Raw genomic sequence first — 17219 nt, forward strand, 5'->3', positions numbered from 1 at the left:
TGGTGCCAGATCTAATCTCTCAGGACCAGGGAAAACTTCGCCATCCCAACCTCCGAGCCTTGTCTCTCACTCATTGGATGTTGACCGGGTGACCATACAGGCACTGGGCCTTTTGGAAGGCGTGATTCGAGTCCTCTTGGAGTCCAGGAAACCTTCCACGAGAAGATCTTACAATTTTAAGTGGAAGAGGTTTTCAGCTTGCTGTGTTGGGCGCGATCTGGATCTCTTCTCTTGTTCCCCACCGAAGCTTTTGGACTACCTGTTGCACCTCTCCGAGTCTGGCTTGCAAACAAATTCAGTGAGAATTCACCTCAATGCTGTCGGAGCATACCACCAGGGAAGAAGTGGTGCTTCCATTTCCACCATCTGCTCGTGGGGCGGTTAATGCGAGGCTTGTTGCAACTTAAGCCTCCTACTCAGCCCACAGTGGTCTCCTGGGACCTCAGTGTAGTCTTATCCCAGCTTATGAAGTCTCAATTTGAGCCCCTGCGGTCTTGGGATCTGAAGGGACCTATCCTGGAAGGTCATCTTCTTGGTGGCGGTAACTTCAGCACGCAGGGTCAGTGAGCTGCAGGCTCTGGTGTTGTACCCCCTTATACAAAGTTTTGTCATGATAAGGTGGTCTTGCGTGCACATCCCAAGTTCCTTCCAAAGGTGGTCAAGGAATTCCATCTCAGTCAGTCCATTGTGTTGCCTTTTTTCTAAGGCTGCGTACCCACCAGGGTGAACATAAACTGTATACTCTAGATTGTAAAAGGGCCCTGGCCTTTTATCTTGAACAGACGGTACCTCACCGCCTGTCCTCTCAGCTTTTTGTTTCCTTTGACAAAAACAGGTTGGGAGTTGCAGTGTCCAAGTAGACCTTATCCCATTGGCTAGCAGACTGTATTTCCTTTTGCTACACTCAAGGGGGCCTGCAGCTTTAAGGTCACATCAAGACTCATTCCGTTCGGGCCATGTCTGTTTCAGTGGCTCACTTGCATGTCGTCTCCATTCACGAGATGTGCAGGGTGGTGACCTGGAGTTCCCTCCACACGTTCGCCTCATTATTGTTTGGACAAAGATGGACGACGTGACAGTCATTTTGGTCAGTCTGTCCTCCGTAATGTTTTTCAGCCACGAAAACCCAACTCGTCCTGCCTTCGACCTTTTCCTTCGGTGCAGGCTTGCTGCCCCGGTTCTAGCAGCTCTAGTTGTTGTGCACGTTGACACCTGTTCTGTGTTGCCTGTGTTGGGAGCAACCCGTAGCTACAAAATCACCTATATGTGAGGACTACCATCCTGCTTGTATTTGGAGAAAGCAGAATTGCTTACCTGTAATGGGTGTTCTCCAAGGACAGCAGGATGTTAGTCCTCATGAAACCCGCCCGCCACCCCACGGAGTTAGGTTTCTTTCAGTTTATTTTATTTTTCAAGAAATCTGTGTTATAAGACCGAAGAGGGACCCCGCATGGACACGTGGTTAGCAGCAGCATGCTCATTATGTCTGTCAAAGTTTCCCATGCCGGGCTCCGTCTGATGTTGTCATCCATGTGTGAGGACTAACATCCTGCTGTCTTGGAGAACACCTGTTACAGGTAAGCAACTCTGCTTTGAATTAAAGCCTAGATGCCTTTTTTTTTTTTTTTTAACATTTTCATTTGCTGTATTGCAAATGGGCACACTTTCCTTTCTAATCCTTTCCTAATGTCACTTATTAAAACATTGAAGAAGATTGGACCTAGCAGCTATGCTTGTAGTACCCCGCTGTCACTTTTCTTTCACCAGAGCAGATACCATTGACTACCATTGTCTTGAGTTTTCTTGCACATCCAGTTTCTCATCCACTTTATAATGTTTGTTCCAACTCCCAGACTGGCTAAATTTCTCATCAGTCTTCTATGAAGAACTATGCCAAAGGCTTTACTGATATCCACATAGACCAAAAATAATGCCTCTCTCCTCCACCTCTGATCTACTGCTGGTCATGTCATCAAAGAAATGTCAAGAATGTTTTTCATGATGTTTCCTTTGTGAAACCATGTGGCCTTTGATTCTGTAATCCACTATCATCAAGGTACTCCATTATGTTGTCCTTCAATAGTGCTTCCATTAACCACTGATGTTGAACTAACAGGTCTCTAGTTGTCCACAACCTCTTTATTCCATCACTTGTGGAAGAGTACTATATCTCATCTTGAAACCTCTCTTACATAGAAACATAGAAATGATGACAAAGGGCCAAATGGTCCATCCAATCTGCCCAGCAAGCTAATGGTAGATCAGCCGCATCATACAGTCCTCCCTTATAATGGTAGCATCGGGGTGGCATCTGCTGTGCCGTACAAGTTACCCCCATACTTAGTTTCATAAACTGTTAAAGTCAGGGCCCTTGTTTGTTGTTGTCTGAGTTCAATTCACTGTTTTCTCTTATAACTTGTCATTGAAGCAGAGAGCAATGTTGGAGTTATATCACAAATATAAGGCTTTTTAGTTAAAGGTAGTTAACAGTTGCATCAGCAAGTTACCCTCATGCTTATTTGATTTCCCAGACCTTAAAATTCAGTGTCCTTGTTGGTTGCTGTCTGAAACTAATTCCCCTTTCCCTCTTTTCCCCCTGTTAAAGCAGAGAGCAATAATGAGTTGCATCTACACTATAAAGTCTTATTGGTTAAGGGTAGTAACCGCCACACCATAAAGTTACTCCCACACGCTCTTTTCCTCATTTCCATCCTCTAGCCTTTAGGGATCTACAGTGTTTATCCCAAGCCCCTTTGAAATCTTTCATTGGTTTTTTTTTCACCACCTCCTCCGGAACAGCATTCCAGGCATCTACCACTCTCTCCGTGAAGAAATGTTTCCTGATGTTGGATCTGAGTCGACCTCCCTAGAGTTTCAGTTTGTGAAACTCTGATTTCTGATTTCTTTCCAACAGAGATTTGTCGAATGTGCATCATTAAAAGCTTTCAGGTATGTGAAGGTCTGTATCATATCTCCCCTGCACCTCTTCTCCTCCAGGGTATACATTTTTAGGTCTTTCAACCTCTTCTCATGAGTCATTTGATGGAGACCCCCCCACCATTTTTGTCGCCCTTTGCTGGACCACCTCCATCCTGCCTCTGTTCCTTTTGAGATACGGTATTCAGATCTGAACATAATACTCCAGGTGAGGCCTCACCAAGAACCTGTACAAGGGGATTATCACCTCCTTTTTCTTACTGGTTATTCCCCTTTCTATGCAGCCCAGCATTCTTCTGGCTTTAGCGTTTGCCTTGTCACATTGCTTCGCCATCTTCAGATCGCTAGACACTATCAATCCAAGGTCCCTCTCTTGCTCTGTGCACAAAAGCCCTTCACCCCCATATTGTTCTTTTCAATTACCACACCTCAGATGCATGATTCTGCACTTCTTGGCATTGAATCCCTGCTAACCACAAGGGTAATATATCACAGAAGGTTAAAACTTGTTTCCTAAATCAATCATTTCACAACCACATGAGGAAACACAATTTGCTATATTGCAAATACTCTGTTTATTGATACAAAAACCTTTACATGTAAACAATACACTTAAAAAAATATCCCCCCATTATTTTAAACACACACATCCATACCATTCACTCAATGCACTTATTACTAAAAATCCAACAAATTAGGATTCTATTTGTTTCGCCTATATTAGGCTTCCTCAGAGAATATATCAATCACTTTTACATCAAAAAGCACTTTTACATCTCTCCTAAATGTGTTCTCCAATTTTGATGTAAATTCCCATTTTTCTTTAATTTTATTCACTTTGATCCTTTACTTTTCTTCCAATTTCTTCTTTAAATATTCACCAAGATGAATCCACTACTCTCTTCCCTTATTCTTTTTTATGGACCTCTACAAATGCTGTACAAAAAATACCATCAACACATTTATACTTTATATCCCCAAAGCATTTCTAAATAGATTACATAATACCATACTAGCCGCTTACCTCAATTTTTTTTACCAATCATCCGTTCCTGTTTCACCAACCAGATACTTCACCGCCATTATCGCCACTTCTCCTATTACCCTTTCCTCTCTCTCTCTTCTCCTCACCCCATGGTATCACCTCCTCTCTGCCTCCATCCACTATCTCACCCATTATCATAATCACATTCCCCTCTCCCTCCATCCCTTTCCCCCATTCCCAGGAATCATCACCTTCCACCACTTCTTTCCAACCCCACTCCCTCACATCATCATCATCTTCCCTCTTCCTTCACCCCATCATCATCATTACCTTCCTTCTCCTCCTCCTCCTCCTTCTCTCTCCTCTTCTTCCCTCTGCCTCCACCCCTCTGCCTCCATCCTCTGGCATCACCTCCTTCCCTTTTCCTCTACCCTTCTCCCTCACCCCCTGGCATCATCAATTTCCCTGTCTATCTCCCGGCATCATCGCTTTCTCTTCTTTATCCTCCATTCTCCATGCCAATCAACTTCTGTTCCCTTTCCCATTCAACTCTGGCATCACTTGGCTTCTCCCTCACTTCCTGGCATCATCATCATCATCATCATCATCTTCCCTCTCCCTCACCCTCTGGCCTCATCACCTTCCCTCTCTCTCCCCATTCCTGTCCCCCACCGACATCAATATCATCAATCTTCCTTTTCCCCCCACACCCTGGCATCATCTTCCCTCAACCTCACTCCCTGGCATCATTATCACATTCCCTCTCTTTCCACCTTCCCCCCCCCCCCCCCCCCCACCCATTTGAATCATCATCTTTTTTCCTCCATCCTTCTCCAACCCCTGGTATCATCACCTTTCCTTACCTCTTCCTCCCACACACTGTGCCAAATTCATCTCTCCCTTTCCTCACTCCACCCCCAATTCTTGAACAGAAAAAGTCTGGGAGCAGGCTTACCAAGTGCTGCTGCTGCTTCCTTTTTTCAGCCTCCCTCTGTAATCTGAACTGCACGGGGCCAGTAGGTCTCACAAGCCTACAGTACCCCGTGCAGTTTCTGATGCACAGGAGAGCCAGCAGAGAGGAAGCAGAGGCAGTTGCTGATAAGTGCTGCTCTCCCATGCCCCCTACTAGCAAGAGGACATTCTGCAGTCCAGGAGAGAAACAGGAAATTAGATTGTAGCCATGGCACACCAGTTGGGAAATGCTGATCCTAGGCCCTATTGGTGCTTGTTAGGGTTCGCTATTCAGAAACTCTGTTACTTTTTGTGAGGCAACATGCAAGTCTTGGCAAATTTCCCATCACACCTCTGCCTTAGGTGCCTCTTCTGCGCATCTGGATTTTGTCTCTGTCTGATCTATGGTTCTCTTTTATGTAGATCCCAAATCTTTTTCCTCTTAGACCCTGTTTTGGGTCAATTGCATTATGAACAAAAGAAGGTAACGTGGTGACTTCGGCACTATGTGGTTTCCCCAATTTGCCCTGCTCTCAGCAGCCTGTAGCTAGAGATTCAGCCATGTGTGAGCATTGCCATCCTGCTTGTCTTCGAAGAAAGCATAGTTGCTTACTTTGTAAAAGGTGTTTTCCAAGGATAGCAGGATGTCAGTCCTCATGAATTCCCTCATGTCTCCCCCTGTGAGTTGGTTTCTCCATGTATTAGGGACTGAAGGGCTCTGCCTAGGGAGCAAGGAGATAATTACGGCTGCACATGCTCAGTAGAGCATGCTGAAAGCTCTAGAATATTTGAGAGCAAAGTTCTGTGATGAGCTGCATCAGATAATGTCACCCATGTGTAAGGACTGCTATCCTCAGAGAACATCTGTTACAGATAAGGAATTCTGTTTTCTTTTATAACTTTATATAAGTTTTACCCTGGGGTAAGCAGAACTATTGAAACATGGCCATGTCAGAATTTTATGAATAATTTTGTTTTTATAGTTTTTTTATATACTACTTTTTTCAGCAGCATTTCTAGATATATTTGTTAATCCTGTAATTATGTTTAAAAAATTTTGATTTAATTTCTTTTGTGCCTTATTTTCGATCTATTATTTATTTATTTGAAATTTTTCTATACCGTCGTTTAGTGGTATACCATCACAACGGTTTACAGATAGGCACGTAAATACGTTTGGTTTATAAATTATCTAGTAGGTGCCAATAAATTTTTGGTTACATGATTCAAATAATATACACTATATGGAACGTGGATTGGAAATTCCATTTATATGATTAATAGAATACCCATACATGAGATATACTGTACTCTCTTAAATTAATCCTTAAGTATGAGAAAAATAATAAAGGATATTTATTTATTTATTTTTAATTTTTATAGACCGAAGTTCTTGTAGGAACTACAAATCAATCCGGTTTACATACAACTTTTAAATGCCCAAAGAGTAGGGGGCTTTACATAGAACAATTGAACAATAAAACATATGCTATTTGTATTACTTACTCCCCACTCTCACTTTGAAAAGCTTTTTTGAAGAGCCATGTTTTTAAACTTTTTTTTTGGAGAGTTTTAAATCTCTCATTAATCTTATTTTGAGTGGCATTGTGTTCCATAATATTGGACCGGCTAAGGATAGTGCTCTATCTCTCACTTGGGTCAGTTTAGCTGTTTTTACAGAGGGTATGGTTAGTAGAGCTTTATTGGCTGATCTGAGATTTCTCTGGGGGACATGTAGTCATAGTGCAGTGTTTAGCCAATCAGTATTTTCCTCATTGATTAGTTTGTGGATTGTGCATAGTGTTTTAAATTGCACTCTTTGTTCAATTGGCAGCCAGTGTAATTCGGTGAGTGTTTGAGTGATGTGATCCCTTCTGCTTTTTCCAGTTAGTATTCTGGCTGCAGAGTTCTGTAAGATTTGTAGTGGTCTTAATGTTGTATATGGTAATCCCAGGAAGAGTGTGTTACAATAGTCTGTGCTAGCGAATATAAGTGCTTGCAGGACAGTTCGAAAGTGCGCTTGGGTTAATAGGGGTTTTAGCCTTCTAAGGACCATTAGTTTGGCGTAGCCTTCTCTAACTTTCAATGATATGTGTTGCTTAAGGTTTAGTTCATTGTCAATTATTACACCTAGATAGATATTTTACCACCATTTCCCTCTTCAGCACTTTTTTCTCTGTGGTAGTTTACCTCTATCCATCATATCATTTTGTGCTTCAACGGCAGGGGGAAAAGGGGGATTTGATTCAAACAGCAACCAACAAGGGTCCCGACATTTACAATCTGGGGAAACAAATAAGCATGAGGGTAACTTGCTGATGCAGTGCTTACTACCCTTAACTAGTAAGCCTGATACTTTGATGCAACTCCAACATTGCTCTCTGCTTCAATGGCAAGGGGTAATGGGGAACCGGATTCACGTAGCAACCAACAAGGGCCCTCAGTTTTACGGTCTAGGAAACTGATAAGCATGGGAGTAACACGGAATTGGATTGAAACAGAAACCAATGAGAGCCCTGATGTTTACGGTCTGGGAAACTGATACGCATAGGGGTAACCTGCATGGCACAGCAGATACTACCATGAACTTGCTGGGCAGACTGAATGGACCATTTGGTCCTTTTCTGCTGTCATTTCTATATTTCTATATACATCTCTTACCCAGGATACCCTTTCTTCTCACAGACAGATGTAGGCCATCATTTCTATGGAGCCTATCCAGGTAATTGTTCCCTAAGTAGACTATATCAACATCATAATCTCTTCTTTCTGTTCCTTTAATACCAAGATTCTGTTTTGCATTCCTATTAGCTGAGGATTCACGAGGGCATTTGGTCTTTTTGTTTCCCTCCAAATGTGCCCTCAAGTTAAAGCTTTTGATAACAGAGTCCCCCAGCTAAAGTACGTTTCTCTTCTTATGGGTTCTTTTGACAGTTTGTTTGGGTTATGTATGCTGAGTATCATTCTTAAACTTTTCTTCCAGTGTCATTGATTTCTGCTTCAAAGCACTTTGGAATGTACTCTTCATTTCTGTGAGCACATTGGTCATGAAAGTAAAATTATCTACAGCAAATTAATAGTAAAGTATATCCTGTTTGTAGATGTTATTAGCCAGGTAATGGCAAAAGAGAAATTACTTCCAGCAGGTAGCCAACCTTGTATGACTGACAGCAAGGAGATAACCTTAACATTAAAACAACAAATCAGTTTCCATATTGAGTTTCAAAATACATTGTTGGGAATTTGTTTTATGAAGTCTTATGTATTCAAGCTGTTTTGATAAAATTTTTCATGTTTATATAGTAAAAAGTTCACTGAAATAATATGTGTGGGTAATGATTTGGTTTGATGAGAAAATGTATGTGGGTGGCTCAGATAATAAATTGCATTGTGTATGCTAGATTTGTTTGGGCATACTAAACATAAAGGGGCAGATTTTATAAATCTGCACACACGTGTACTTTTGTTCGCGCGATTTTAATAGATACGCGCGTAGCCACGCGTGTCCATTAAAATCCGGGGTCGGTGCGCGCAAGGCTGCCCGCCGAGCCGCGCAGCCTGCCTCCATTCCCTTCCCTTCCCCTACCTAACCCACCCCCCCCCCCCGGCCCTATCTAAACCCCCCTCCCCACACCTTTGTCGGCAAAGTTACGCCTGCTGGAAGCAGGCGTAACTTTGCGCGCGCCAGGCCGGCTGCCGCGCTCCATGTTCCGGTTCGGGGGCTGGTCCGGAGGCCGCGGCCACGCCCCTGGGCCAAAACCAAGCCCGCGGCGGCGCCCCCGAAACGCCGCGTCACTCGCGACACCCCCCCGAAACGCCGCGTCACTCGCGGTACGCCCCCGACACCCCCCAGACATGCCCCTCCATGCAAGCCCCGGGACTTACGTGCGCCGCCGAGCCTATGCAAAATAGGCTCGGCGCGCGCAGGAGGGGTTTGGGGTAGGTTTTCGGGGGGTACACGCGTATCTTACGCGCGTACCCCTTTGAAAATCTACCCCAAAGCATGTAAAAATTAAACTGAACTAGTAGTGTATGTACAAGAAATATACTTACCAGTCAATATTGTAATTGTATTGTTTTCATAGAGCAATAATGTCTGTTAAACCTCTTGTTTAATTACAGATGTTCTTACTTTGTAACTATATGTATTTCCCCTTCCTCCCCAGGGATGATGAATTGGCCATAGTGAGAGAGAGGCGTAATTATCTCTGTGACTTGATGAAAGTGCCCAAACCAACACTCATCTCCAAGGTAAAAGCCCAGGATTTTGTTTCAGATGAATTTACATAAGAACATAAGAAATGGCATGCTGGGTCAGACCGCAAGGTCCATCAAGCCCAGCATCCTGTCTCCAACACTGGCCAATCTAGGTCACAAGTACCTGGCAGATCCAATGAAGTAGATCTGTTCCTGTTACTCCCAGAGCATAGCAATAGCTTTCTTTAGGCTACCTGGCTAATAACGTATTATGGTCCTTTTTTCTAGGATCTTGTTCAAACCTCTTTCGAATCCCGTTACCCTAATTGTCTTGACCATGTCCTCAGGCAACAGATTCCACTGCTTGACTGTGTGCCGAGTGAAAAAGCACTTTCTAGTATTTGTTTTAAATCTGGTTGTAGTTTTATGGAGTGTCCCTTTGTTTTAGTATTTTTTAAAAGGGTAAATAACTCTCCTTTATTTACCCATTCCACCTCACTCACTATTTTATAAACTTCTATTTCCTAGCGTGTAGCCAGATGGACTCAGAACAAATGGGTATAGTATGCTCGTGCTAGCAGTTGGAGACGGATCTGACGTCAGCACGGGTATATATACCCCCACAGGAAGTGTAGCAAATCAGTAATTTCCGTCTCCAAAGCAGTTTGGAGTGCCTGCACGCTCGCAGAGCGTGTTTTCCAATACTACTTTCTACTTTGTATATTCTACTTTCTACTTACTAAATTTCTACAGGAACATCGAGCCCCGCACTCCTGCGGTGATACCCTTGGGGTCCCTCCTCCAGTTGAGTTTCCCGGGGTGATTTCCGTGATCCCTCGGAGGTCTAGGCCTCGGTCCAGTGGCCGAATCGTGGCAGGGATCTAGCCCCCGAGCGTGAAGGGCTCGGGTCAGGCTGAGAGGCGCCTCGGTCCCGGCGTGGACTTAGCCCCGAGCGAGACGAGTTCGGCGGCTTAGAGGCAGCGGGTGAATTTCCTCAAGCACGGCGGTGAAGGTATTTCCCCTCTCCCCCCGCAGCCGGAGACCGCCCGGGTTCCAACCGGGAAGCACCGAGGATCAGGTAAGGCGTACATCTCTTACTTTTGGTCTCCGAGGTACGAGGATCGGCGGCGTTGCCTGAATGCGGCACGCCGTGGAGGTCGCCATTTTGTCGCCCTTGGTCAGCTATCCATCTTCGCCTCAACCAAACCATATCCTTGCCTACCACGGCGGGTTTGAAGAAATCAGAAGAAGGGCGTTTACTACGCCATCTCGACATTGGCAGATTGCTGCCCAGATATCTGGAAATGACAGAAGAAGTACGAAAGACGGACCATCTGTTCGTCCTGCACAGCGGGAGGAAACAAGGAGAAGCGGCCTCTTGGCCCACCATCGCCCGCTGGATTAAAGAAGTTATCAGAGCGGCTTACGTAGAGGCCGGGAAGTCACTGCCTCTACAAGTCAAGGCTCATTCTACCAGAGCCCAAGCAGCATCTTGGGCAGAATCCAGGATGCTGTCGCCTGCAGAAATATGTAAAGCGGCGACATGGTCCTCCCTCCATACCTTCTCCAGGTTCTACTGTCTGGATGTCCAGGCCAGGGAGGACACAGCATTTGCGAGGGCAGTCCTACGCGGTCCTCAGGCAGCCTCCCGCCCAGGCTGGGAGTAAAGCTTTTGTACATCCCATTTGTTCTGAGTCCATCTGGCTACACGCTAGGAAATGTTGAGATTACTTACCTGATAATCTCCTTTTCCTTAGTGTAGACAGATGGACTCAGCATCCCGCCCGGCTGCCGGTATACATGGGTTCACCGATTCAAGGTAGGCCATGTCATTTTCTTACATAAGAGCGTCCACTCTACCAGGCGTCGACGCCTTCCGGTTGTGAATGCTGGTGGTCTCCAGCTCCTATCAATCGGTCAGGGGAATCCTGTTTCACTAATTTCATTGATCGTCAGTACACATACATCCATAACAGCTTTTGCAAGGAAGATTACTGATTTGCTACACTTCCTGTGGGGGTATATATACCCGTGCTGACGTCAGATCCGTCTCCAACTGCTAGCACGAGCATACTATACCCATTTGTTCTGAGTCCATCTGTCTACACTAAGGAAAAGGAGATTATCAGGTAAGTAATCTCAACATTGTGTCCCCTCTCAGCAGTTCCTTTTCCAAGCTGAAGAGCCCTTGTCTGAGTAGCCTTTCATCATAAGAGAGCTGTTCCATCCCCTTAATTATTTTCGTTGCCCTTCTCTGCACGTTAACTGTTTTTAATACTATCCTAGACTGTAAATGCAAACTAATAAGGGCATGGGTGTTGATTTGATAGTATTATAGCTTAGACCAGTTGCTTTCTACTATCAGTGATCTGACTTCATTTCTTAGTTTTGGTTAAAAGTAAGATGTGTTTTTTAGGTCCAAGTATATTGACTATGCCACAAATCACTATCAGGCCGATACAGTACAGTGCGCTCCAATGGAGCGCACTGTTAGCCTGCTCTTGGACGCGCGTTTTCCCTTACCCCTTATTCAGTAAGGGGAGCAAAATGCGCGTCCAACCTGCGGCACCTAATAGCGCCCTCAACATGCAAATGCATGTTGATGGCCCTATTAGGTATGCGCGTGGGATACAGAAAGTATGCGCGTGGGATACAGAAAGTAAAATGTGCAGCCAAGCCGCACATTTTACTTTCAGAAATTAGCGCCGACCTTTGGGTCGGCGCTAATTTCTTCCAGCACCGGGAAAGTGCACAAAAAAGCAGTAAAAACTGCTTTTCTGTGCACCCTCCGACTTAATATCATGGCGATATTAAGTTGGAGGTCCCAAAGAGTAAAAAAAATTAAAAAAAAAAAAAATCTGAATTCGGCCCGCGGCTGTCGGGCCGAAAACTGGACGCTCAAATTTGCCAGCGTCCAGTTTCCGAGCCCGTGGCCGTCAGCGGGCTCGAGAACCGACGCCGGCAAAATTGAGCGTCTGCTATCAAACCTGCTGACAGCCGGCACAGAGGCATTATGACATTTTCCGTTTTATTCACCATTCCCTTTCTAATAATTCCCAACATTCTGTTTGCTTTTTTGACTGCTGCAGCACACTGTACCGACGATTTCAATGTGTTATCCACTATGACACCTAGATCTCTTTCTTGGGTTGTAGCACCTAATATGGAACCCAACATTGTGTAATTATAGCATGGGTTATTTTTCCCTATATGCATCACCTTGCACTTATCCACATTAAATTTCATCTGCCATTTGGATGCCCAATTTTCCAGTCTCACAAGGTCTTCCTGCAATTTATCACAATCTGCTTGTGATTTAACTACTTTGAAAAATTTTGTGTCATCTGCAAATTTGATTATCTCACTCGTATTTCTTTCCAGATCATTTATAAATATATTGAAAAGTAAGGGTCCCAATACAGATACCTGAGGCACTCCACTGTCCACTCCCTTCCACTGAGAAAATTGCCCATTTAATCCTACTCTCTGTTTCCTGTCTTTTAGCCAGTTTGCAATCCATGAAAGGACATAGCCACCTATCCCATGACTTTTTACTTTTCCTAGAAGCCTCTCATGAGGAACTTTGTCAAACGCCTTCTGAAAATCCAAGTATACTATATCTACCGGCTCACCTTTATCCACATGTTTATTAACTCCTTCAAAAAAGTGAATCAGATTTGTGAGGCAAGACTTGCCCTGGGTAAAGCCATGCTGACTTTGTTCCATTAAACCATGTCTTTCTATATGTTCTGTGATTTTAATGTTTAGAACATTTTCAACTATTTTTCCTGGCACTGAAGTCAGGCTAACCGGTCTGTAGTTTCCCAGATCGCCCCTGGAGCCCTTTTTAAATATTGGGGTTACATTTGCTATCCTCCAGTCTTCAGGTACAATGGATGATTTTAATGATAAGTTACAAATTTTTACTAATAGGTCTGAAATTTCATTTTTTAGTTCCTTCAGAACTCTGGGGTGTATACCATCCGGTCCAGGTGATTTAGTACTCTTCAGTTTGTCAATCAGGCCTACCACATCTTCTAGGTTCACCGTGATTTGATCCAGTCCATCTGAATCATTACCCATGAAAACCTTCTCCATTACGGGTACCTCTCCAACATCCTCTTCAGTAAACACCGAAGCAAAGAAATCATTTAATCTTTCCGCGATGGCCTTATCTTCTCTAAGTGCCCCTTTAACCCCTCGATCATCTAACGGTCCAACTGACTCCCTCACAGGCTTTCTGCTTCGGATATATTTATAAACGTTTTTACTGTGAGTTTTTGCCAACTTCTTTTCAAATTCTCTCTTAGCCTGTCTTATCAATGTCTTACATTTAACTTGCCAATGTTTATGCTTTATCCTATTTTCTTCTGTTGGATCCTTCTTCCAATTTTTGAGTGAAGATCTTTTGGCTAAAATAGCTTCTTTCACCTCCCCTTTTAACCATGCCGGTAATCGTTTTGCCTTCTTTCCACCTTTCCTAATGTGTGGAATATATCTGGACTGTGCTTCTAGAATGGTATTTTTTAACAATGACCACGCCTCTTGGACATTTTTTACTTTTGTAGCTGCTCCTTTCAGTTTTTTTCTAACAATTTTTCTCATTTTATCAAAGTTTCCCTTTTGAAAATTTAGCACAGTCCACATTTGGATACAGAGATTTAAAACCGATCAAGTGGGCCATGTGGCCACTCTCTCATTGAACAGCATAGATTCCTAGGTGAGTTGCCCAATGAAGAATATGGAAACATACTTGGCCATACAGCCCTCGAGGAGAGGGGGGGGGGGACACATTTGCTAATCTACACTGATCAGGTGCCCTTCACTAGATATCAGTTCTCTGCCATTCTGCAACTGACAGTAACAAAATTGGGCCTTGATGCCAACTACTTTACATCACAGTCCTTTTGGATTGGAGCAACAACTAGAAAAGCGCTGGTGGGCTTAATGATGGACACAATACAGCAAATAGGAAGGTGGAGGTCTTCTGCAATTAATATATATACAAGGATGGACCGGGAAGGTAGCAGTCACTCATGAATCAAACTATCTTTTCAAACCTGCCATGATGTCAGCGGACTGTATGAATCATTCGACATTCCTTCGTTCATTGGGCAGCCAGTAGAGCCCGCAAACGCCCTTATGGACAGCATTTATGTTTGGCTCATTAAGGTGTTAGCATTTTGTTGACTGGTAAGCAGGGTATGCGTTGAAAGCAGGTTTTACCCCTTTTGCGCAGACAGAGGGATTTGTTGGCTGCACACCACACTTTGGTATTCCTGGTGGGCAATGACTTGGGCATTCATTCATGTAAACAACTGATTAAGATGATCAAGGATGGTCCTGGCTGAGATAGCTTCCTGGTTTCCACAGACTTGTCTGTTCTGGCCAGATATCCCGTGCCCTAAATGGTACAATGTAAAGCTTTGGGGGAGATGGCGCAAAAAGGTACACCGCCAGATGTGGGCTCAGAAGTTGAGAGAGCGCCAGATTAAGCATGGGATGGGCTGATGTACAGTGCAAAGGCATGTATACGTTGGGTAAAATACATGTGTCGGATATTGGTTACAACAATTTCAACAATGTGCTACAGAGGGCCTGGAAGTGTCTATTTGGGTTAGAGGCGATGGCCATAGATGAGCATTTTTGGGGAGCATGAGGCAAGGATTTCCCTACCTCATGCGTATGGTTGGTACCTGAGCCGTTGGCAAAATGGTGGGGCATGGGGTTCGCCTCGGAGGGGTAGCTCTCTTGCTTGGAAGCATGACGAGGGGGCTGGAGCAAAGATCACTGCCTTGCTTGGTTTTCCACAGTGGATGGCAAACTTATGAGTGTAGCCTCGGTGTTCATTACCACAGCTCATGTATGAGTTAATTGTCAGTGTGTGTTTGATAATAAAACTACAGCCTATACTTCCGATTCATACTCCTTGTATGTATTTAGTTTGTGTCTTGGATTCACTTGCTGTGTATGCATATGGGGGAGGGGAGTTGGACTAGGCAGGTATTTTAGTGACAGCTGCCAGCGTTAATAAACAGGATGGAGTCAGCTACTAAAATGATCAGTGGTCTTCATTCTAAAGCATACGGGGATAGATTTAAAATTCTAAATATGTACACCTTAGAGGAAAGGCACGATAGGGAAGATATGACAGAGACATTTAAATATCTCAAAGGTTTCCATGCACAGGAGGTAAGCCTCTTTCAGAAGAAAGGAGGCTGTAAGACAAGGGGGATCATGTGATGAGGGTGAAAGGGGGTAGACTCAAGAGTAAACTTAGGAAATATTTCTTTTCAGATAGGGTGGTGGATGTGTGGAACAGTCTCCCACTGGAAACTGGTAGAGACAAAAACAATATCTGAATTCAAGAAAGCATGGTATAAATATAGGGGATCTCTAAGGAAGGTATGGGAATTATAAGGCTAAATTAATTGGGCAGATGGGAAGACTAGATGGGCTATATGTTCTTTTTCTGCCATCATGTTTCTATGTGTCAATCCTGGCTAATATCAGTTCAAGTATCTTTGGCATACATTCATAATTCAATTTTTTTTTAATTCTGTCTAAAGTGGAGAGTATAACACAACATGTTTACTTACCTCAAGTCTGGATCATAAATGTCTGGCCAGCATGCAAGCTTGAAACTCTTAAATAATTGCCTTGGGAAATGTAAACATCAGTAGGTGAAGAGTTTGTTGGTGGGTATGATTGTGCAGGGAAGGACTGGAGAGGGTGCTGGAAGGAAAGCACATGTTTTTAAAAATAGCTGGGTAGCAGTCCTGTGGAATGGAGCAAAACACAAAAAATACAGCAAAAATCATACATTGAAACTGATTCTGCCATGATCTTCATCCTCTTAATATATACATTTCAAACTTTGTCTAATATGTTTTAGGCTTTTGACTGTCCAATTTAATCAAAACTATTCCTGGTACCCTCACAGCCAAATGACAATCACAGCCATAAAGGATTAATTTCCTTGGATCTGTAAAGAGAGTATCCTTGGTACATGCATAAGTTCTGCTTAATTGTAATTTCACAAAAAGTGGTTACCTTATGTCCAGTATATGCACATGAACTGTTCTCTATAGTTAAGCAAACTATGAATCTATATAATATGCAACTTTTTTTTCTCTTTTGGAGAGGAACAGAACTTAGTATAGTTTTATATTTTTTAAATTACAATTTGACTTTCTAGTTATTTGGGAAGGCATCATTTGCAGAAATGGGTTAAGAGCCCTTTATAATGGAAGGATTGGCATGTTTGCTAGTGTGAAGAATCTGCGATTTGCTGGACTGCAATCTGTAACATACTTGGGAAAACCTACAATTTTCAAGTTCTAATTGTGTTTACTTTTCTCAAATGCCTGCACTTAGTTTCGCTTACTGCAGTCTAACACCTGCCTTTTAGAGTTTCTCAGAAACAGACTGTTTTTATGAGGTCGTTAAGCTGGTGAGTTTGTGACCTTCTCTTTTTCCCCGCCCTCCAGATATATAGCACAGCATTTGTTATGCTTGCAAAGCTGAAGATAACCAGTTTGAAAAGTTTTGTTGCACCATATGAGGTAACTAGGGAAATTGTGTTATAGTAAAAAAATTATATCTACTGGATATAGCAATATTTCCATTATACACAGCACACAGTAATATTTGTTTTTTTAGGGTTTTTTTAATTATTTAAAAGTTTAAGCATTTTACATTTAAACATTTAAAGAATATCTTGAATATACAATGATATAATTCCAAAGAAAATTAAATTCATATCCAAAGTACATTCTTGATAGGATCCACATCGATTTACGTTGTCTTCTAATGCTCTGACAGATTAAGGGCCTTTGACTTAACCATGAACTCCAAACTTCTTTAACTAGGCTTTAAGTGCCACGAAAGGCTTTTAGCCATTATGCCTTAATTTCCTCATTGTGCAGAGGATTATGAATTTTATCTTGGGCAGTTTCTCTTTTTATCAAAGTGGAGAAATATTTAGGTGCAGATGAGACATGCCAGATCATTAGTACTAGAAAGTTCTCTGTTTATCCACTGAGAAGGGTGGCAAAATCTCAATCCTGCTGAAGAGAGATGGCCTGGAGGAGTGAAGTGATAGTTCGTTCTCCATGTTTAATCAATCTATGGCCTCTGTGAAGAATAA

General features: G+C 43.1%; 1 protein-coding gene across 3 annotated transcripts in view; it reads left to right on the top strand.

The window, feature by feature from the left end:
• The window catches only part of TBCD (tubulin folding cofactor D), a 974871-nt gene that overhangs the window by 933265 nt on the left and 24387 nt on the right, over positions 1-17219 (top strand). For all 3 annotated transcript variants that reach the window (XM_029600281.1, XM_029600283.1, XM_029600282.1), the window contains exon 39: positions 9040-9124. In XM_029600281.1, the coding sequence (XP_029456141.1) occupies positions 9040-9124 (85 nt within the window). The remainder of the gene's footprint in view (positions 1-9039; positions 9125-17219) is intronic.

Source organism: Rhinatrema bivittatum, chromosome 4 (assembly GCF_901001135.1).
Source record: "Rhinatrema bivittatum chromosome 4, aRhiBiv1.1, whole genome shotgun sequence".
NCBI classification, from domain to species: Eukaryota; Metazoa; Chordata; class Amphibia; order Gymnophiona; family Rhinatrematidae; genus Rhinatrema; species Rhinatrema bivittatum.